We start from the raw sequence: 25035 nt of genomic DNA on the forward strand, positions 1-25035 counted from the left end.
GTATTCTCCTAAAACTTTAGGGCTTGGTTAGGAGTCTGAAAATCAGAGCAATGTCATTTAAAAATAAGCAAAACTATCAATTTAAAAAAAACAAAAAAAAAAACAACAAAAAAAAAACAATGGGTTATATAAATAGATAATCTACAAAACATTTATGCAAAGAAAAAAAACGAGTATATAATGTCCCTTTAAGTCACCTTGGGGTTTTATGTACATGTACATAATTTGTCAATTTCATATACTATTTAAAAGTTATGATTTTATATAGATATATACACACACTCTACATATTACAATAATCTCTCTCTATATTGGGGTCATATTGATACAAAAAGTACATTCATACTATATAAAAAGCAAAATCTGACATTTCTATGTCACTCCCAAAACCACAGTGTAAATCTGTACCGTTACTAGATACTTACTTGCATGTCAAAATACGCACAACATCATTTGGTTTGTAAACCTCAATACAAACAGCACAGCTGTCAGCGTCTGGACCAAGTTCCTGCATAAAACAAATAGTAAAAACTATAAAAATAGGTCTTAAAATGTTTTAGCTTTAAAATGTTCTAATCTTTGAACATATTTTTTATATAATTGGAAAACAGTGGGGTTTTGGTTTATTCACCCTATTCTTAGGAAAGATTGTAACATAAACCTCTGATTGGCTCACTGTGCCACTATGAGAAACAATTCCACAGTACTGGAAATGTGTTGTGCCCTCTACAAAACTATTTCCTCTCTAAAGGAATGCTTCTGAGTAGCAACTGAAGTGTTACATAACAGGACTCAATATCTAAAGATCTGGCATTATTGGCTTGTGAAATCCCTAGGCTTTTTTTTTTATTATTATTATTGCAAATGACCACAAATGTTTTATTCTGTGGCTTTTACTTCCTTTCACTCATCACTTTCTTACATTTCCCCCTAATTTCTTTATAGCCTCTCTCTTAGCACTGACAAAGATGAAAAATGCTTTATTTAGCAATTTGATAGAATTCTTTATAGTTTAATATACGGACAATGTATCTCCTTTAATGGATTTTGTTAAGTGCTTTGTTAAAGTTAAAAAGGGACATGAAACCCAACATAACCACATCAGATCAGAGTAACACCACAGCCCCATCAGATCAGACTAATGGCTATGCTGCTCCTCTGTGAACCACATAACTGCAGCCCTATGTCTTAAGGGACACTGTACTGTAAAATGCTGTCCCCTTTAATGTGTTCTCAATAATTTTACCTGATTTTGCCTGTTACATCCCCAACCAATACTGAAAAATGCAATACTTCAGTTCTGAGCTGGTACACCCCAACAAATTTGCCAGATTAAGTGAAGATGTTGGGGATATCAGTTCAGGGGTGGCAGTGTCAGAGGGCTGTGTTGCCTAGTATAGTGAACAGTCCTTTAGTTGTGGAAGAGCAGCATACTATGGTGGGCAGTCCTTCAGTCATGGAAGAGGGGCATACAAGTCAGGGCACGAGGCAAATGTTGGCTGTAGGAGACTATTATTAGGAAGGTTGATAGGGTAATTTGTCATCCAGACCCTTTAAATAGAACGGTTTGCCGTCTTCCAGGGGCTTGTGTTAAGCATATTGTGGAGCGTATTGATAGATTGTTAGAGGGATGTGGGTCTGATCCTGCAGTCATGGTACATATTGGTACTAATGAAGGAATCAGCGGGAGATGGAGAGTCCTAAAAAATGACTTCAGGGAGTTAGGTAGCAAGCTTAAAGCAAGGACCTCCAAAGTAATATTTTCTGAGATATTACCAGTGCAGTGTGCTAATTCAGTAAGACAGAAGGAGCTAAGGTCTGTTAATTCATGGTTAAAAACATGGTGTAAAAATGGAGGGGTTTGACTTTTTAGAGCACTGGGCTGACTTTTCACTTGGGTATAATTTGTACAGTAAGGATGGATTGCATCTAAATGACATGGGTGCAGGTGTGTTGGGGGAAAGGATGGTAGCAAGTTTAGAGAGTCTTTTAAACTAGGCAAAGGGGGGGAGGGTCAGTTAGAACACAGAATAGAGAGATCAGTCTGTGAATCTGTCAGTCCTTTGATATCTCAAGGAAGAGATCACTTAAGAAATGTCACATTAGAAAGTATGGAGGAAAGCACACCAAGTATCAGCGAAAAGCACATGAAAATTAAATGTATGACAACAAATGCAAGAAGCATGACAGGTAAAATGGAGCTGACGCTCTTAGTTGCAGAAGAGGACTATGATGTTATCAGAATAACTGAAACTTGGTGGGATGATTCACATGACTGGGCAGTTAACTTAGAGGGGTATACTTTATTTAGAAGGGACAGAAATAATAAAAGGGGTGGAGGAATCTGCATGTATATTAAACCTAACCTTAAACCTACAATAAGGGAAGATATTTCTGATACAGGCGACAATGTAGAGACCCTGTGGGTGGAAATAGAGTGGGGGGGGGGGAATCCTAAAATAAATATTACTAGGAACATGCTACAAGCCCCCCAACATTAGTGACCTGGATGAAACTCAACTACTAATACAAATAGGTAAGGTTGCTAATAGCAGTGTTGTAATTATGGGAGATTTTAACTACCCTGATATAAACTGGGCCAATGAAACTAGTAATTCAGCTAAGGGCGATAGATTTAGAAATGTTCTCAGGGATAACTTCTTGTCACAATTAATAGAGGAGCCAACTAGGAGTAACACTATATTGGATTTAGTGCTTTCAAATAATACAGATATAATATCAAACATAGAAGTCAAAGAACATTTGGGTAACAGTGATCATAACATGGTCACATTTGAAATTTCTTTTCATAAGCAGTGTCTTAAAGGTTTAACCAAGACTTTTAATTTTAAGAAAGCAAAATTTAACGATTTAAGGATATCATTAAATGACATAAATTGGGACAAAGTATTCTCTAATAAAAATACAGAGGATAAATGGATAACATTTAAAACTTTGTTAAATAAATATACTTATCAACAAATACCATATGGTTATAAAAATAAAAAATCCAAGCCAATGTGGCTGAATATAAATGTGTTAAGAGAAATTAGGAAAAAACGTAGGGCATGTAAATTATTCAAAGAAAATAGTACAGACTCAAAATTCCATATTTATAAGGAATGTAACAAAGCATGCAAAAAAGCAATCAAATTAGCCAAAATAGAAAATGAAAAATTAATTGCAAAGGATTCTAAATCTAACCCTAAAAGATTCTTTAAGTACATAAATAGCAAAAAATCTAAGAAAGACAATATAGGTACATTAAAATGCAGGGAGGGTAGCATGATTAACAGTGACAGGGAGAAGGCCGAGATACTAAACCAGTTTTTTTCTTCAGTATACACTAGAGAGGAACCATTGGATGATACTTTGGAACAAAATAGAACATGCCCGCCCATACCATTAATTGGGTTATGTTTAGAGGATATCAGGAACAAATTGGATAATATTAAGGTAAATAAAACTCCAGGCCCAGATGGAATACACCCAAGGGTGTTGAGGGAACTTAGCACTGTTATAGACAAACCTCTACTCTTAATTTTCCAAGACTCATTATCCTCAGGCATGGTACTCAAGGATTGGCATAAAGCTGATGTGGTGCCACTCTTCAAAAAGGGAAGTAGGGATGATCCAGTAAGCTATAGACCAGTTAGTCTGACATCAATAGTGGGGAAGATATTTGAAGGGATAAGGTATTATATTGATGAGCATATTCGTGTAAACAAGGGGCGCGATCCGATATCGATCGCAGTTTGCGGCGCAAGCGAGGAGACCGGCGTCGCCCGCAGTTTCAGCTCGCAACTCGAGGCATCCCATATAGGTCGCCGTCAGATGCTAATGTGCCGTAAGTCTCACAAACCAGCGATGTCCAGAAATCTGCGCAAGTACAAATTTCTGGCGTCGCCAGTGACTTGCGCCACGTTAGAATCTGCCGGCGCCTATAAAACCTGACTAAAGTCTAAAACACCCGCACTGTCTAACACGCCTCCCTAACATAGCCTGCACTGTCTAACACGCCTCCCTAACATAGCCCGCACTGTCTAACACGCCTCCCTAACATAGCCCGCACTGTCTAACCCTCTATCCGCTATCCCCCCTCACTATCCTAACAATAAAAAAGCTATTAACCCCTAAACCGCCGCTCCTTTACCCCGCCGCAACCTAATAAAGTTATTAACCCCTAAACCGCCGCTCCCGTACCCCGCCGCCAGCTATATTATATCTATAACCCCCTAAAGTGAGCCCTTAACACCGCCGCCATCTATATTCAAATTATTAACCCCAAATGTAAGCCCCTTACACCGCTGCCATCTCTATTAAAATGATTAACCCCTAATTTAATCTACCTACCCTGCCGCCAGCTATATTATCTATATTAACCCTAAGTATATTATAGTTAATATAGGTATTACATTATATATATTATTAACTATATTAACCCTAATTATATTAGGGTTAATATAGTTAATATAGTTACTATAGTATTTATATTAACTATATTAACTCTATCTAACCCTAACTACATTTATATTAAATTAATCTAATTAATTTATAAACTAAAATATACCTATTTAAATCTAAATACTTACCTATAAAATAAACCCTAAGATAGCTACAATATAATTAATAATTACATTGTAGCTATGTTAGGGTTAATATTTATTTTACAGGTAAATAGTTAATTATTTTAACTAGGTATAATAGATATTAAATAGTTATTAACTATTTAATATCTACCTAGTTAAAATAATTACCCAATTACCTGTAAAATAAATCCTAACCTAAGTTACAAATACACCTACACTATCAATAAATTTAATAAACTACAAACATCTATCTAAAAATACAATTAAATTAACTAAACTAAATTACAAAAAAAAACAAACACTAAATTACAAAAAATAAAAAAAAGATTACAAGATTTTTAAGCTAATTACACCTATTCTAAGCCCCCTAATAAAATAATAAACCCCCAAAATAAAAAAATTTCCCTGCCCTATTCTAAATTAAACAAATTTCAAAGCTCTTTACCTTACCAGCCCTTAAAAGGGCCTTTTGTGGGGCATGCCCCAAAGAATTCAGCTCTTTTGCATTCAACAAATACAATCCCCCCCCCCCATTACAACCCACCACCCACATACCCCTATTCTAAACCCACCCAAACCCCCCTTAAAAAAGCCTAACACTACCCCCCTGAAGATCTCCCTACCTTGTCTTCACCACACCGGGCCGAACTCCTGATCCGATCCGGGCGATGTCGTCCTCCAAGCGGCAAAGAAGAATTCTTCCTCCGGCGACGTCTTCCTCCAAGCGGCAGCAAAGTCTTCATTCTTCCGGCGGCATCTTCAATCTTCTTTCTTCGCTCCCCCGCCGCGGAGCATCCATCCCGGCCGACTGCTGAACTTGGAATGAGGTACCTTTAAATGACGTCATCCAAGATGGCGTCCGCCGAATTCCGATTGGCTGATAGGATTCTATCAGCCAATCGGAATTAAGTTAAAAAAATCTGATTGGCTGATTGAATCAGCCAATCAGATTCAAGTTCAATCCGATTGGCTGATCTAATCAGCCAATCAGATTGAGCTCGCATTCTATTGGCTGTTCCGATCAGCCAATAGAATGCGAGCTCAATCTGATTGGCTGATTGGATCAGCCAATCGGATTGAACTTGAATCTGATTGGCTGATTCAATCAGCCAATCAGATTTTTTTAACTTAATTCCGATTGGCTGATAGAATCCTATCAGCCAATCGGAATTCGGCGGACGCCATCTTGGATGACGTCATTTAAAGGTACCTCATTCCAAGTTCAGCAGTCGGCCGGGATGGATGCTCCGCGGCGGCGGAGCGAAGAAAGAAGATTGAAGATGCAGCCGGAAGAATGAAGACTTTGCTGCCGCTTGGAGGAAGACGTCGCCGGAGGAAGAATTCTTCTTTGCCGCTTGGAGGACGACATCGCCCGGATCGGATCAGGAGTTCGGCCCGGTGTGGTGAAGACAAGGTAGGGAGATCTTCAGGGGGGTAGTGTTAGGCTTTTTTAAGGGGGGTTTGGGTGGGTTTAGAATAGGGGTATGTGGGTGGTGGGTTGTAATGGGGGGGGGGGGATTGTATTTGTTGAATGCAAAAGAGCTGAATTCTTTGGGGCATGCCCCACAAAAGGCCCTTTTAAGGGCTGGTAAGGTAAAGAGCTTTGAAATTTGTTTAATTTAGAATAGGGCAGGGAAATTTTTTTATTTTGGGGGTTTATTATTTTATTAGGGGGCTTAGAATAGGTGTAATTAGCTTAAAAATCTTGTAATCTTTTTTTTATTTTTTGTAATTTAGTTTAGTTAATTTAATTGTATTTTTAGATAGATGTTTGTAGTTTATTAAATTTATTGATAGTGTAGGTGTATTTGTAACTTAGGTTAGGATTTATTTTACAGGTAATTGGGTAATTATTTTAACTAGGTAGATATTAAATAGTTAATAACTATTTAATATCTATTATACCTAGTTAAAATAATTAACTATTTACCTGTAAAATAAATATTAACCCTAACATAGCTACAATGTAATTATTAATTATATTGTAGCTATCTTAGGGTTTATTTTATAGGTAAGTATTTAGATTTAAATAGGTATATTTTAGTTTATAAATTAATTAGATTAATTTAATATAAATGTAGTTAGGGTTAGATAGAGTTAATATAGTTAATATAAATACTATAGTAACTATATTAACCCTAATATAATTAGGGTTAATATAGTTAATATATATAATGTAATAACTATATTAACTATAATATACTTAGGGTTAATATAGATAATATAGCTGGCGGCGGGGTAGGTAGATTAAATTAGGGGTTAATCATTTTAATAGAGATGGCGGCGGTGTAAGGGGCTTACATTAGGGGTTAATAATATTAATATAGCTGGCGGCGGTATAGGGGGATTAGATTAGGGGTTAATAATTTTTATATAGCTGGCGGCGGGGTAGGTAGATTAAATTAGGGGTTAATAATTTTTATATAGGTGGCGGCGGTGTAAGGGGTCAGATTACGGGATAGATAAGGTAGATGGCGGCGGTTTTAGGGGCTCACAGTAGGGGGTTAGTTTATGTAGATGGCGGCGGGGTCCGGGAGCGGCGTTTTAGGGGGTAATAACTTTATTAGGGATTTCGGGGGGGGGGGGGGATCGCGGTTGACAGGTAGATAGACATTGCGCATGCGTTAGGTGTTAGGTTTATTTTAGCAGATCGTGGTTGACAGGGAGATAGACATTGCGCATGCGTTAGGTGTTAGGTTTATTTTAGCAGATCGCGGTTGACAGGGAGATAGACATTGCGCATGCGTTAGGTGTTAGGTTTATTTTAGCAGCCAGTTTAGGAAGTTACGGGGCTCCAATAGTCAGCATAAGGCTTCTTACGGCTGCTTTTTGTGGCGAGGTGAAAATAGAGTAAGTTTTCTCCATTTTCGCCACGTAAGTCCTTACGCTGCATATTGGATACCAAACTGCTCGGGTTTGGTATACCTGCCTATGGCTCAAAAAACTGCGGGCGACGGCAGAAATATACGCGCGTAACTTCTAGCTTACGCCGTATATAGGATACCAAATCCGCGCAATTATTGGCGTCGCCGGCTTTTGCGGGCGACGATTTTTATCGGATCGACCCCAAGATTATGAGTTCTAATCAGCATGGTTTTATGAGAAATAGATCATGTCAAACTAATCTAATTAGATTCTATGAGGAAGGAAGTAAAAATATAGATAAAGGGGAATCAGTTGATGGGGAATCAATAAGTGATATACTTAGATTTTGCAAAGGCGTTTGATACAGTGCCACATGAGAGATTAATGCACAAAATTAAAGGGACTGGGAATAGCTGAAAATGTTAGTTTGTGGATAAATAACTGGATTAAAGATAGGGAGCAACGAGTAGTAGTAAATGGATCATACTCAGATTGGACAAAGGTAATCAGTGGAGTACCCCAGGGATTAGTCCTGGGCCCTATTCTTTTTAATATTTTTATAAATGATTTGGAGCTAGGATTAAATAGCGACATCTCTATTTTTGCAGATGATACTAAGTTAAAGTGAGGTCATTAGGTCAGAGCAGGATGAACTTTCGTTACAAAGGGACCTGCAAAAATTAGAAGTATGGTCACGTAAATGGAAAATGAGATTTAATACAGGAAAATGCAAGGTTCTACATTTTGGAAGTAAAAATAAGCAGGCAACGTATTATTTAAATGGGACAAGACTTAGCCAAACACAGGAGGAAAGGGATTTGGGAGTAGTAATAGATAACAAGCTAAAGATGGGTGCACAATGCAGGGCAGCAGCTTCAAAGGCTAATAAGATACTAGCATGTATTAAAAGAGGCATTGACTCAAGGGAGGAAAGCATTATTCTGTCACTATATAAAGCCCTGGTAAGACCTCTGAGTATGGAGTGCAGTTCTGGGGACCGATCGCAAAAAAACATAATTTATGTAAGAACTTACCTGATAAATTAATTTTTCATATTAGCAAGAGTCCATGAGCTAGTGACGTATGGGATATACATTCCTACCAGGAGGGGCAAAGTTTCCCAAACCTCAAAATGCCTATAAATACACCCCTCACCACACCCACAAATAAGTTTAACGCATAGCCAAGAAGTGGGGTGATAAGACAAAAGTGCGAAAGCATAAAAAATAAGGAATTGGAATGATTGTGCTTTATACAAAAAAATCATAACCACCACAAAAAAGGGTGGGCCTCATGGACTCTTGCTAATATGAAAGAAATGAATTTATCAGGTAAATTCTTACATAAATTATGTTTTCTTTCATGTAATTAGCAAGAGTCCATGAGCTAGTGACGTATGGGATAATGGCTACCCAAGATGTGGATCTTCCACGCAAGAGTCACTAGAGAGGGAGGGATAAAATAAAGACAGCCAATTCCGCTGAAAATAATCCACACCCAAAATAAAGTTTAAATCTTATAATGAAAAAAACTGAAATTATAAGCAGAAGAATCAAACTGAAACAGCTGCCTGAAGTACTTTTCTACCAAAAACTGCTTCAGAAGAAGAAAACACATCAAAATGGTAGAATTTAGTAAAAGTATGCAAAGAAGACCAAGTTGCTGCTTTGCAAATCTGATCAACCGAAACTTCATTCCTAAACGCCCAGGAAGTAGAAACTGACCTAGTAGAACGAGCTGTAATCCTTTGAGGCAGAGTTTTACCCGACTCGACATAAGCAAGATGAATTAAAGATTTCAACCAAGATGCCAAAGAAATGGCAGAGGCCTTCTGACCTTTCCTAGAACCAGAAAAGATAACAAATAGACTAGAAGTCTTTCGGAAATTCTTAGTAGCTTCAACATAATATTTCAAAGCTCTAACTACATCCAAAGAATGCAATGATCTCTCCTTAGAATTCTTAGGATTAGGACATAATGAAGGAACCACAATTTCTCTACTAATGTTGTTGGAATTCACAACCTTAGGTAAAAATTTAAAAGAAGTTCGCAACACCGCCTTATCCTGATGAAAAATCAGAAAAGGAGACTCACAAGAAAGAGCAGATAATTCAGAGACTCTTCTAGCAGAAAAGATGGCCAAAAGAAACAAAAAACTTTCCAAGAAAGTAATTTAATGTCCAATGAATGCATAGGTTCAAACGGAGGAGCTTGAAGAGCCCCCAGAACCAAATTCAAACTCCAAGGAGGAGAAATTGACTTAATGACAGGTTTCATACGAACCAAAGCTTGTACAAAACAATGAATATCAGGAAGATTAGCAATCTTTCTGTGAAAAAGAACAGAAAGAGCAGAGATTTGTCCTTTCAAGGAACTTGCAGACAAACCTTTATCCAAACCATCCTGAAGAAACTGTAAAATTCTCGGAATTCTAAAAGAATGCCAGGAAAAATGATGAGAAAGACACCAAGAAATGTAAGTCTTCCAGACTCTATAATATATCTTCCTAGATACAGATTTACGAGCCTGTAACATAGTATTAATTACAGAGTCAGAGAAACCTCTTTGACTAAGAATCAAGCGTTCAAACTCCATAGCTTTAAATTTAAGGATTTGAGATCCTGATGGAAAAAAGGACCTTGCGACAGAAGGTCTGGTCTTAACGGAAGAGTCCATGGTTGGCAAGAGGCCATCCGGACAAGATCCGCATACCAAAACCTGTGAGGCCATGCTGGAGCCACCAGCAGAACAAACGAGCATTCCTTCAGAATCTTGGAGATTACTCTTGGAAGAAGAACTAGAGGCGGAAAGATATAGGCAGGATGATACTTCCAAGGAAGTGACAATGCATCCACTGCTTCCGCTTGAGGATCCCTGGATCTGGACAGATACCTGGGAAGTTTCTTGTTTAGATGAGAAGCCATCAGATCTATTTCTGGAAGTCCCCATATTTGAAAAATCTGAAGAAATACCTCTGGGTGAAGAGACCATTCGCCCGGATGTAACGTTTGGCGACTGAGATAATCCGCTTCCCAATTGTCTATACCTGGGATATGAACCGCAGAAACTAGACAGGAGCTGGATTCTGCCCATACCAGTATCCGAGATACTTCTTTCATAGCCAGAGGACTGTGAGTCCCTCCTTGATGATTGATGTATGCCACAGTTGTGACATTGTCTGTCTGAAAACAAATGAACGATTCTCTCTTTAGAAGAGGCCATGACTGAAGAGCTCTGAAAATTGCACGGAGTTCCAAAATATGGATTAGTAATCTCACCTCCTGAGATTCCCAAACCCCTTGTGCTGTCAGAGACCCCCAAACAGCTCCCCAACCTGTCAGACTTGCATCTGTTGAAATTACAGTCCAGGTCGGAAGAACAAAAGAAGACCCCTGAACTAAACGATGGTGATCTGTCCACCACGTCAGAGAGTGTCGTACAATCGGTTTTAAAGATATTACTTGAGATATCTTTGTGTAATCCCTGCACCACTGGTTCAGCATACAGAGCTGAAGAGGTCGCATGTGAAAACAAGCAAAGGGGATCGTGTCCGATGCAGCAGTCATAAGACCTAGAATTTCCATGCATAAGGCTACCGAAGGGAATGATTGTGATTGAAGGTTTCGACAAGCTGAGATCATTTTTAGACGTCTCTTGTCTGTCAGAGACAGAGTCATGGACGCTGAATCTATCTGGAAACCTAAAAAGGTTACCCTTGTCTGAGGAATCAATGAACTCTTCGGTAAATTGATCCTCCAACCATGATCTTGAAGAAACACCACAAGTCGATTCGTATGAGATTCTGCTAAATGTGAAGACTGAGCAAGTACCAAGATATCGTCCAAATAAGGAAATACCACAATACCCTGTTCTCTGATTAGACAGAAGGGCACCGAGAACCTTTGTAAAAATTCTTGGAGCTGTTAGGCCAAACGGCAGAGCCACAAACTGGTAATGCTTGTCTAGGAAAGAGAATCTCAGAAACTGATAGTGATCTGGATGAATCGGAATATGCAGATATGCATCCTGTAAATCTATTGTGGACATATAATGCCCTTGCTGAACAAAAGGCAGGATAGTCCTTATAGTTACCATTTTGAATGTTGGTATCCTTACATAACGATTCAATATTTTTAGATCCAGAACTGGTCTGAAGGAATTCTCCTTCTTTGGTACAATGAAGAGATTTGAATAAAACCCCAGCCCCTGTTCCAGAACTGGAACTGGCATAATTACTCCAGCCAACTCTAGATCTGAAACACATTTCAGAAATGCTTGAGCCTTCGCTGGATTTACTGGGACACGGGAAAGAAAAAAATCTCTTTGCAGGAGGCCTTATCTTGAAGCCAATTCTGTACCCTTCTGAAACAATGTTTTGAATCCAAAGATTGTGAATTGAATTGATCCAAATTTCTTTGAAAAATCGTAATCTGCCCCCTACCAGCTGGGCTGGAATGAGGGCTGCACCTTCATGTGGACTTGGGAGCTGGCTTTTGCTTTCTAAAAGGCTTGGATTTATTCCAGACTGGAGATGGTTTCCAAACTGATACCGCTCCTGTGGGTGAAGGATCAGGCTTTTGTTCCTTATTGTGACGAAAGGAACGAAAACGATTATTAGATCTAAATTTACCTTTAGATTTTTTATCCTGTGGTAAAAAAGTTCCTTTCCCTCCAGTAACAGTTGAGATAATAGAATACAACTGAGAACCAAATAATTTATTACCCTGGAAAGAAAGGGAAAGCAAAGTTGACTTAGAAGACATATCAGCATTCCCTGTTTTAAGCCATAAAGCTCTTCTAGCTAAAATAGCTAGAGACATATACCTGACATCAACCCTAATGATATCAAAGATGGCATCACAAATAAAATTATTAGCATGTTGAAGAAGATTAACAATGCTATGAGAATTATGATCTGTTACTTGTTGCGCTAAAGCTTCTAACCAAAAAGTTGAAGCTGCAGCAACATCCGCTAAAGATATAGCAGGTCTAAGAAGATTACCTGAACATAAGTAAGCTTTTCTTAGAAAGGATTCAATCTTCCTATCTAAAGGATCCTTAAAGGAAGTACTATCTGCCGTAGGAATAGTAGTACGTTTAGCAAGAGTAGAGACAGCCCCATCAACTTTAGGGATTTTGTCCCAAAATTCTAATCTGTCAGATGGCACAGGATATAATTGCTTAAAACGTTTAGGAGGAGTAAGTGAATTACCAAAATTATTCCATTCCCTGGGATTACTTCAGAAATAGCATCAGGGACAGGAAAAACTTCTGGAATAACTACAGGAGATTTAAAAACCTTATTTAAACGTTTAGATTTATTATCAAGAGGACCAGAATCCTTTATTTCTAATGCAATTAAGACTTCTTTAAGTAAAGAACGAATAAATTCAATTTTGAATAAATATGAAGATTTATCAGCATCAACCTCTGAGACAGAATCCTCTGAACCAGAGGAACCATTATCAGAATGATGATGTTCATTTAAAAATTCATCTGAAAAATGAGAAGTTTTAAAAGACCTTTTACGTTTACTAGAAGGAGGAATAACAGACATAGCCTTCTTAATGGATTTAGAAACAAATTCTCTTATGTTAACAGGAACACTCTGAGTATTAGATGTTGATGGAACAGCAACAGGTAATGTAACATTACTAAAGGAAATATCTGCATTAACAAGTTTGTCATGACATTCATTACAAACAACAGCTGGAGGAATAGATACCACAAGTTTACAGCAGATACACTTAACTTTGGTAGATCCAGCACCAGGCAGCTTTTTTCCAGAAGTATCTTCTGACTCAGTGTCAATCTGGGACATCTTGCAATATGTAATAGAAAAAACAACATATAAAGCAAAATTGATCAAATTCCTTAAATGACAGTTTCAGGAATGGGAAAAAATGCCAGTGAACAAGCTTCTAGCAACCAGAAGCAATAAATAATGAGACTTAAATAATGTGGAGACAATAGTGACGCCCATATTTTTTAGCGCCAAAAAAAAGACGCCCACATTATTTGGCACCTAAATGCTTTTGGCGCCAAAAATGACGCCGTATCCATAACGCCGACACTTTTGGCGCAAAAACACGTAAAAAATGACACAACTTCCGGCGACACGTATGACGCCGGAAACAGAAAAAAAAAATTGCGCCAAAAAAGACGCAATAAAATGAAGCATTTTCAGCCCCCGCGAGCCTAACAGCCCACAGGGAAAAAAAAAAAGTCAAATTTTAAAGGTAAGAAAAAAATTGATTTATTCATATGCATTATCCCAAATATGAAACTGTCTGAAATAAGGAACGTTGAACATTTTGAGTCAAGGCAAATAAATGTTTGAATACATATATTTAGAACTTTATATAAAAGTGCCCAACCATAGCTTAGAGTGTCACAGAAAATAAGACTTACTTACCCCAGGACCCTCATCTACATGTAGTAGAAAGCCAAACCAGTACTGAAACGAGAATCAGTAGAGGTAATGGTATATATAAGAGTATATCGTCGATCTGAAAAGGGAGGTAAGAGATGAATCTCCAAGACCGATAACAGAGAACCTATGAAATAGACCCCGTAGAAGGAGATCATTGAATTCAAATAGGCAATACTCTCCTCACATCCCTCTGACATTCACTGCACGCTGAGAGGAAAACCGGGCTCCAACCTGCTGCGGAGCGCATATCAACGTAGAATCTAGCACAAACTTACTTCACCACCTCCATAGGAGGCAAAGTTTGTAAAACTGATTTGTGGGTGTGGTGAGGGGTGTATTTATAGGCATTTTGAGGTTTGGGAAACTTTGCCCCTCCTGGTAGGAATGTATATCCCATACGTCACTAGCTCATGGACTCTTGCTAATTACATGAAAGAAAAGATATTGCAGAAATAGAAAAAGTTCAGAGAAGGGCCACAAAGCTAATAAGGGGATTGGAGAATTTAACCTATGTGGAGAGGCTATCCAAACTGGGTCTGTTTTCTTTAGAAAAAAGGCGCTTAAGAGGTGACATGATTACTTTATATAAATATATTCAAAGCCCATATACAGAGATGGCAGAAGCGCTGTTTATTCCAAGAAAATTGTTCATGACCAGAGGTCAAAATTTAAGGTTGGAGGAAAGGAGATTTAATCTCCTGCAACGGAAACGTTTTTTCACTGTAAGAGCAATAAAATTTTGGAACTCATTACCAAAGGAGGTAGTGAATGCCAATACCCTAGATACATTTAAAAATTATTTAGATACATTTCTGTCTATAAACAAAATTCATGGATATGATTGCTAGTATTAAATGGGTCACCTTTTAGTGGGATTATTTAAATTTAACTGGAGCTTTTTGTATATATTTTAGATTTGTATAGGTTGAACTCGATGGACTTCGGTCTTTTTTCAACCTCATCTACTATGTTAATACTTACCTGGCTTTATAAATGTTATGTAAACAAAACCAGCAAAATAAATTACATCATCAGTGGGGGTAGGAGAGATAAGTCATACAATGTTCATTTTCAATTGTTTTCTGTATTGTGCTTATGTATACAGAGAAAGTTAAGGAAGGTTTTGTGTGTATAGAAAGTGATACAATAAAAAATCTAATTTCCTGCAAGCTCAGCCCATTTTAAATGGGTTGTGATGTCAAAGAACAAAATCAACTACATAAAATAAAAAAAAATAAAAAACTCAAATGATCAATTCTCATATGTATTACACTTTGCTTCTGGTATAACAAGTCATTAGAAGCACATTAAGAAAAATACTATTTTACAGTACACTGTCCCTTTAATTCAGCCGTTTAACCTGCAAATAGTGTGGTAGCTCTCTGATGCATCACGTGCAATGCTTTTTAAGGCTTATTTGTGTATATGAATTAGATGGTTTTGCGTTTTGAAGCCACAACCTAATGAAATGGGCTGAGCTTGTAGGCATAATCAGATCTCGTTACTTTATCACATTGTGTACACACAAATGCTTCTTTACCTTACGTGTCCATAAACCAAAAACCAACCCTTGGAGGGAACACTGGGAAATTAACATTTTATTACCTTATCTCTTCTAATCCCCACTGGGAGTGTAATTTCTTTTGCTGGCTGTGTTTACACAGCATATCTATAGCTTGAACCTAAGGCCAGGAACTTTCAGAATAGGTGGGGATACCACAGGCTAAATAAACTATGTCAAATGCCAATATAAAAGAATAAAGGAAATACTTGTAAACAATTAAATACACTCCAGCAGCTAAAGTGGATCATTGGGAACAAATTAAAGGGGACTATGACCCTGACTGTAATTACAGCAAAACATACTTTTGCTCCATGGTGCAGGGACTCTTCTTTGGACACTGGGGGTGTGTGTAATAAAATATCTGCCTGCTACACAGCTGACTGTAATCCCTATCCACTTGCCTCACTGATCACAGCAGATCATATCAAACAAGAGCATCTGCTTTGAATCTACTGCACAGCCTTTTAGCTTATCTGAACCTCCCACAATGCATTGTTCTATGCACTACTGGAGGTCAGGGACGTGCAGTCATTGGAGGCAGGGGAGGCAGCGCCTACCCTGCCATATGTGGCCAAAGCTTAATTAAGTTTTAATTAAAACAAAAAAAAGTCCAAATTTTTTTTCCCCGCTCATGTAATGCTATGGAGAGGCAGGTACAGAAACGCTTCTCTCCATTGCAGTACATGGGTAAAAGGAAAAGTTGTGCTGCTGCAGCGCCACCTGTGTTCTTTCAATATATTAGCAGCAAACATTGGGACCAATAGGAGGCACCCCTCTTGATGCCTCCTAGCAAGTGAAGGATATATAGATTAATCAGAAGGAGGATGCAGTGAGCAGGGTCATGTGACACAACTGGAAGCTGAGGTAACCTAAGAACAGATGACACCAAGCAGAAGAGTATTCTACATCTCTTGTGATTCACAAATTGTGTTCAGAAGCAGCTCATTAACAGGGGGACAGTAAGTGAGCATAACCCAATACTGACAGGAACAGGAATTCAAATTGTCAATTTAAAACCCAGAGTTTGAAGTTAAGTTATTTAAATTAAAGTTTTTGACATTGAATATTGCTAAGCCTCCCTTTTTCATAGTTATTTGATTTAATTAGGTACAAACTCCATATATGTTATGTCTGTTCAGTCAGAGGATGCAGTATCTATTTTTATTTTTCTCTGTGTCTCCATTTATTTAAAGACTGCTGTTAACTTGTAATTCACAAATCAATTGAAAGTTGTTGCATTGTGTTTTTAATATGTGCTGCTTTTATACAAGTTTAAGGAGATAATGAGTCATTTAAAAAATATATGTAATTATTGCAGTTTTTAGAAATAATGCCACTGTAAAGTAACTGGTTAACACATAGTCAAAGGGAGACATTTAAAATTAAACTTTCATGATTGAGGTAGAGCATGCTATTTTAATAGACTGTTCTAGTTATTTATATTTTGAAAATTAGCATTAACTGTTACTGGCCCCATGTCAGCAAATCAAATTAGTTTTTGAAAGGAACATGAAAGTCATAATTAAATTTCCATCATTCAGATAGAAATTGCACACACAAAAAATAAAAATAAACTTTCTATTTTACTTTTCGTATTATGTACTTCATTCTTTTGGTATCGTTTGTTGAAGTGGGATGTGCACATGCGTTTCTTGAGCACCATATTGCAGCAGCTGTGTTGGCAATATTGATAACGTCCTTAGTGTGAAATTTGTATGGTAAACTATTTCTATTTTTACAATACAGTAGTGAGTATTATTATTATTATTATACTTTATTTATGAAGCGCCAACATATTCCGCAGCGCTGTCCATGGATACAATTAATTTAAATAAAACAATACAAGACTTGTAAAAGACAGGACAAAATTTACAAACACATACAGGAGGGATTGAGGGCCCTATTCCCGTGGGAACTTAGTAGAGAAGAGATTGTGTATCATTCTAATTGCTAAGTAACTGGCACTGTGCCACAGAATTGTGTGAGTGTGTATGTGATCAGAGTGTGTGTGGGTGTCAGTTAGCAGAGTATGTGTGCTTTATTCTCCAGGTAATCAATACATTTCCGATGAGCTTGTGCTTTGGTGTAGTGTTTCTCAACCATGGTCCTCAAGTACCCCCAACAGGCCAGGTTTTCATTATTGCTAAATCAGTGCACAGGTGAAGTAATCAGCTGATCAGTAACTCAGTGGATACTAACTTGCTCTCATCCATCAGCTGATTATTTCACCTGTGCACTGGTTCAACTATCATTTAAACCTGCCCTGTTGGGGGTACTTGCGCCCTCTTTATATGCGTTTTTCCGGCGTATCATATCTAGTGCCTCACCAGCCTCTGACCTCACTGCACGTCACTGCTGGAGGTTCATAGTTGCTCTGCTTAAAGGGACAGTTAACACCATAATTTTTGTTGTTTTCAAAGATAGATCATCCCTTTATTACTCATTCCCCAGTTTTGCATAACCAACATGGTTATATTAATATACTTTTTACCTCTGTGATTAACTTGTATCTAAGCATCTTCTGACAGCCCCCTGATCACAACATTTTATTTATTAGCTATTGACTTTCATTTTAGCCAATTAGTGCAGTCTGCCACAATCCACGCGCGTGATCACAATGTTATCTATATAGCTCACATGAACTAGCTCTCCCCAGTTGTGAAAAATAAATAAAAAAGCATGTGATAAGAGGCGGCCTTCAAGGGCTTAGAAATTATCATATGAACCTTCCTAGGTTTAGCTTTCAACCAAAAAAAAAAAAAAAAAAACACAACAAGAGAACAAAGCAAAATTACATGCCCTATTTGAAACATGAAAGTTTTTTTTGGACTTGACTGTCCCTTTAACCGAATCAGGGATGTGAGTAAATAAGTTTGTCTCCAGACCTGTTTGTCAAAAGCAGTGCAGAGGTTCCAGCCCCCTTGACATAACCTATATCAGGGAAAATCCCAGGTGCAGGGGAGATACAGTTGCCTACCCTGCAGGCACCCATGAGTATGCACATCTTTCTGGAAAACTATATGGCAGCAGTGTTTTCACAATGTTAAACAGTTACTAAGCCTATCTGCTTTTCCAAAAGGATGCCAAGAAAATCTGATAGTAAAAAAGTAAACTATAATTTCTTTTTTTATTTTTTTTTAAACTGTATACTTTCTAAAGCATGAAATAAAAATGTTGAGGTTTCATGTCCATTTAAAAAGCTGGAATGTAAGCTTAGGAGCTGGACCATTTTTGGTTCAGCACCTGGGTAGCAGTTGCTAAAAGATAACAAGAAGAAAAAAATAATAAAAAGTAAATTAGAAAGTTGCTTAAAGGGACACTGAACCCAATTTTTTTCTTTCGTGATTCAGATTGAGCATGCAATTTTAGGCAACTTTCTAATTTACTCCTATTATCAAATGTTCTTCATTCTCTTGGCATCTTTATTTGAAATGCAAGAATGTAAGTTTAGATGCTGGCCCATTTTTGGTGAACAACCTAGGTTATCCTTGCTGATTGGTGGATAAATTCATCCACCAATCAAAAACTGCTGTCCAGAGTTTTGAACCAAGAAAAAAGCTTAGATGCCTTCTTTTTCATATAAAGATATCAGGAGAACGAAGAAAGATTGATAATAGGAGTAAATTAGAAAGTTGATTAAAATTGCATGCTCTATCTGAATCACAAAAGAAAAAAATTGGGTTCAGTGTCCCTTTAAAATTGCATGCTCTATCTGAACCACGAAAGTTTATTTTTGACTAGACTACTCCTTTAAGCTCAAAAAATCTTTAACAAGCACTTCATTAAAGGCCCCAGCATGGGTACAGTCCATAAATGGACATGAAACCCCAACAATTTTTCATGCTTCAGATAGTGTACAGTTTAAAGAAGAAAAAAGAAAAGAAAAAAAACCACAATGAAAGTTTATTTTTGACCAGACTATCCCTTTGAGGGATATTGATAAATGTAACCTCTCTATCCTTTTAGAGTCAGAATGCCTTCATATAGCAGCTGCTTTTAAGCTATACACAACTTTAGTATTCTCCCTTTCATGGGCATCTTGAGGGGACAGAAAGGGACAAATGCCCCACACAAATATTGAGCAGTAACGAGATAAGTGAAAAATGAGATAAGTGAATGAGATAAGCGAATAATGAGATAAGTGTGCTAAGTGCTTTCATGAAAGTTTACAATCTAGAAGGTTCTGTGGGTAGTATATAGGCTAAATCCCGTAAGTGAATACTTTAGATGAGCCAGATCTTGTGTGTGAGTGTATATTTGTCTACTTTCTACTGACAATATGCCAAAACAACACTATTTGCATACAGTAAGCATGAGAACAAACTGACTTTGGAACAACAAACGGCCCCTATGTGGATACTGGCGAAGTAATCTCTAGAGGGAACTTGCTGAGGTCATAATGAAGGAGAGATCAGGGAAACATGTATCTGGCAGTGACTCACGTGTATATGCTCCCTCTAGAAAAGCCTTGTTTTGTTTACATGATTTCATTTAGTTTCAATACTCCTGTTCAGCAAAACTAGGTGAGTAGGAAACATGAGCTATTAAAGAAGAATTCAGCATCAGAAATGGCCAGTCAGCAAATGTGATTTGCAGTGCTGATCATATATACATTTTTTAATGTTTATTTTAGGGTATTAGATGAAATGTCACTTTGCATAAAAAGGTTTAATTGTAAAATAATTGAGAAAAGATTTTCATATAAGTTCACACAGCATTCTGAGGAAAAAAAAACCCAAACAAAAAATGCCACCAATGTATAATGTGCATGGGCTTCTGGGAGAGAGACTTTAGCCAGGAGATGTGTGTATGCCTCTCTAGATATAGTTAACAAAAATATTATACATCTCTCAGAATGATAGATACTTTTTATTTAATAAAAAAAAAAGATGTTTGATCAAGTCCTGTGTGAGTTGGTTATAAGAGAATTGCTTCATTTTGCAAAAACCGGGGTCTGATCTAAGTTCTAAAGAGGCTATGAGGGTAGCTGCAATGCAGGGTTCACTTGAGGACTTATGTGGACATTCATATACATAAGAACTATTACCAACATTCACAGGAACTAGTAGATATTTTAATTTTCTATTTAAGAAACATGTTTTATCAAGTCTTGTGAATACCAGTTATAAATAGTGTTTATTTACATAAATTCTACAGAATAAAAAAAGCAAAAGCTTCATCCATTTCTCTTTTTGATGGAATTCAGTAGCAATTCTCAGTCATTCCACACTCGTTGCCTAGGACACATATGACTCGTTTTCAAATAGAGCTGTTTTTGTTCCCCCCCCCCCCCCCCCAAAGATAGGCACCTAATTACCAGACACTGCTTTCTGGAATACTTAACTACCAAAAAACGCTTCATAAGAAGTAAACACATCGAAAAGGTAGAATGCAGTAAAAGTACATGAGGAAGACAATGTTGGTGCCTTACAAATTTCATCAACACAAGATACATTCTTTGAAAACCCAAAAGGTAGAATGGGCTGTAAAACATCTTGGAAAAAGTAAGCCTTGTGAATGAAAACAAAAGCTATGGCCTTTTGACGTTTGTGGATCAGAGAGAGGAAGGGGGGTAAAAAAAAAAAAAAAAAAAAAAAAACACAACAACAAACAAAACCCCCCCAAACATTTAGACTTTAAAAAGCTGCATTATAATGGGGAAAAGTAAGATAAAGAGGCTAACAAGAGAAAAAAAAGAGAATTCAGAAAATCTTACCTTCAAAAGGAAAGACCTGGTAAAAACTCAACACCAAATTAAAGGTCCCAAGGAAGAAAAAATAGTTAATGACTGGTTTATACCTGACTTATGTTTTCAATGTCAGGAAGCCTAGCAATTTTCTTGTGAAATAGCGCCTAATGATCCTTAAGAGCTAGCAGATATACCTTTATCTAAACCTTCTTGCATAAATTGAAGAATTTAGGGAATTCTAAAAGAATGGACGCTAAAAACACATGTTTTTCACACCAGGAAGGGAAAAAATAAAATAAATGTTGTGATGGGACTTTTCTCAGAACAGGCTTTCTTGACTGAAAGAGTATCCACTACATCAGAGAAGCCTCAAAAAAGTCCCTGGACCCTGCAAGTTATCTGGGAAGTGCCATCAGATTTCCGGAAGACCTCACATTTGAACAATCCGAAAAAAAAAAAAAAAAACCCACATTTGGGTGGAGAGACCACTCACCCAGATGCAAGGACTGATGACTGAGATAATCTGCCTCCCAGTTGGGATGTGAACCGCAGTGATGAGACAGGAATTTTATTCCACCCAAGAAAGAATTTGAGATACAGGTGGCCCTCGATTTACGCCAGTTCAATTTGCACCTTTTCAGAATAACAACCTATTTTTCAGTCATGTGACTGCTATTGAAAAGCATTGAGAAGCATTGCATTGAAGAAAATAGCCAGTAGGTGGAGCTGTCCGCTTGTGTTGCAGCAAAGATATGCAAAGCCAAGCACACAAACAGACTGGAATTAGTCTAGCTAGACATGAGCTATTGAGCAGCTTTCATAGGAACAAGATCTTCCTATCTATAAATCAGTCCAGATTGTGATGCATAGAAAGAACTGTTTACAGAAAAATGCAAGTAAAGTCTGTGTTGTGTGATTAATTCATAAGGTTTATAATGCAGTGTAGCAAATGTTTTTGTTCATTTAACTTAGTTTAATTATATATTCTGTGTTGTGTGATTATTTGATACTGTTTATAATGCAGTTTATTTTTAAAGCTTTGAAATGAAGACTATAAATGCTAATGTATTAGGTGTTACTTATGACAATTTTGAGAGGGGTTTGGAACCTAACCTGCCCCCCCCCACTTCCTTTTGACTTGCATTATAAACTGGGTTTCAATTTACAACGGTTTTGATTTACAACCATTCCTTCTGGAACGTAACCCCAGCGTAAACTGAGGGCTACCTGTACTTTTGTCATGGCTAAGGAACTTAGAGTTCCCCCTTGATCATTGACATATGCCACTGTTGTGATATTGTCTATCTGAAATGAAAATAAGGCTCGTTATTCAATAGAGGCCAAGCCTGAAGAGCTTGGAAAAGAGGAGAGTTCCAAGATATTGATTGGTAACCTCACCTCCTGAGGACTCCAAGCTCCTTATGCTGTCAGAGACCCCCAGACAGCTCCCCAACCTGTAAGACTTGCATCTGCGGTGATCACAAATCAGGCAAGATGAGCAAAGGAAGCCCCCTGAAGAATAAGGTGGTGATTTAACCACCAAGCCAGAGAAAGTTGTGTCTTGGGATCCAAGATATCAGAGTATAGTCTTTCCACCATTTGCGCAGTATGCAAAGTTGAAGAGGTTTCATATAAAAATTAGCAAAAAGATTACATCCAATGCTGCAATCATGAGACCTAGAACTTCCATACATACAGCCACTCAAGGGAATGAGTGTCTTTTTTTGTCAGGGAAAGAATTTTGGACACCGAGTATATTTGGAAACCTAAAAAGGTGACCTTTGTTTGAGGAATCAAGGAACGTTTTGGTAAATTGATCCTCCAACCATGTGCTTGAAGAAAACAACAGCAGTTGTTTGGTGTGAGATTCTGCTAAATGAATAGATTGAGCTAGTACCAAGATATCATCCAAATAAGGAAACACCACAATACCCTGTGCTCTGATCACAGATAAAAGAGCACAGTGAACTTTTGAAAAAAATTCTTGAAGCTGTTGCTAGGCCAAAAAGGAAGTGACACGAACTGCTAATTCTTTTCAGAAAAGAGAACCTCAGAAATTGATAATGTTCTGGATGGATAGGAATGTTAAGGTAAGCATCCTTTAAGTCTATTGTGGACATAAAGTGACCTTGATGAACAAAAGGCAGAATAGTCCTTATAGTTTCCATCTTGAACGTTGGAACTTTCACAAATTTGTTTAGAGTTTTCCGATACAAAATTGGTCTTTTAATGGATGTCTTGAAATATGGGTGAGAAAAACAAAAAAACTTCCCGTAGGTGGTGTTATTCGGAATCCAATTTGATATCCCCGAGAAAGTATTTTCTGAATCCAAGGATTTTTAACAGATTCTGTCCAAATTTCTTAATAAAATTTCACTCTGTTCCTTACCAGATGAATTGGAATGAGGGCCCCACCTTTCATGCAGTCTTAGGGGCTGGATTTGGTTCTTTATATATTGCTTGGACTTATTCCAATTTGAAGAAGGTCTCTAGTTAGAGCCAGGGACTTTAGGGGAGGGAGAAGTTTTGTTTTGTTCTCTTTTTTGACAAAAGGAACAAAAATTATTGGGAGCCTTAAATGTCCCATTAGACTTTTTGTCTTTGAGGAAAACTCCCTTGCCTCCAGTAATAGTAGAATTAAAAGACTAATTAGGAACCAAATTGATTTTTCCCTGAAAAGAAAGATAGTAATCTTGTTTTAGATACCATATCAGGATTTCATGATTTAAGCCATAAAGCTCTTTTAGAAAAAATAGTTAAAGGGACATTAAACACTAAATAAATGCTAGATAGAATGATGCATTCAAAGAAAAGATTAGTCTGAGAATAACAACATGTAGATCTGTTGTTTTAAAGTTTCATTAGCTGCTTAAAAGGGACAGTCAAGTCCAAAAAACACTTTCATGATTCAAATAGGGCATATAATTTTAAACAACTTTCCAATTTAGTTTTATCACCAATTTTGCTTTGTTCCGTTGGTATTCTTAGTTGAAAGCTAAACCTAGGAGGTTCATATGCTAATTTCTTAGACCTTAAAGGCCGCCTCTAATCTGAAAGCATTTTCACCACTAGAGGGCGTTAGTTCATGTGTTTCATATAGAAAATATTGAGCTCATGCACGTGAATTTACCGAGGAGTGAGCACTGATTTTTCAAAAATGCAAGTCTGTCGAAAGAACTGAAATAAGAGAGCAGTCTGCAGAGGCTTAGATACAAGGTAATTACATGTATTATAACTGTGTTGGTTATGCAAAACTGGGGAATAGGTAATTAAGGGATTATCTATCTTTTAGAACAACACAAATTCTGGTGTTGACTGTCCCTATAAATAGACCAAATAAGTGTAAAGTTTTAGTGTCTATAAAACAATGGGAGCTGCCATATTGTAACTTAGGTTACCTTCCCTGCTGTGGCCAATTAGAGACAGTTATAAATAAGTCACTAGAGTGTGCAGCTAATGGCTGTGTGGAATATAAGTGTTCTGCACTTCCATTTCTAACAGGAACTGAAATGCTCAATTTCAGAAAGGTATTGCAGGAAAAGGGACAGTAGATTGTAGTTTTTTTTTTTAAATACAGTTTATCATTTTATATTACCATCTCAAAATGTTTAATGTCCCTTTAAGGACATACTTTTAATGTTGATCTTCATGATATCAAATACTGCATCAGAAATAAAAATATTTGCATGTTGAAGTAAATATAGAATGCCTGAACATTTAGGATCAGAAGATAATTGCTAAGCAAGACTAGGCAACCAAAAAGTAGAAGCAGCAGCTTAGACAGCAATAGAAATGGCTGGTCTAAGAATATAGCCAGTATGTAAATATGCCCTCCTTAGGTAAGATTCAAGTTTTCTATCTAAAGGGTCATTAAAAGAAGTACGGTCTTCCAAAG

At 37.3% G+C, this 25035-nt stretch overlaps 1 protein-coding gene across 1 annotated transcript in view; it reads right to left on the reverse strand.

The window, feature by feature from the left end:
• RNF128 (ring finger protein 128) overlaps window positions 1–25035 on the reverse strand; it is a 114318-nt gene that overhangs the window by 15090 nt on the left and 74193 nt on the right. The window contains exon 4 of the mRNA XM_053699163.1: window positions 426–508. Within this exon, the coding sequence (XP_053555138.1) occupies window positions 426–508 (83 nt within the window). The remainder of the gene's footprint in view (window positions 1–425; window positions 509–25035) is intronic.

Source organism: Bombina bombina, chromosome 1, assembly GCF_027579735.1.
Source record: "Bombina bombina isolate aBomBom1 chromosome 1, aBomBom1.pri, whole genome shotgun sequence".
Taxonomy (NCBI): Eukaryota; Metazoa; Chordata; class Amphibia; order Anura; family Bombinatoridae; genus Bombina; species Bombina bombina.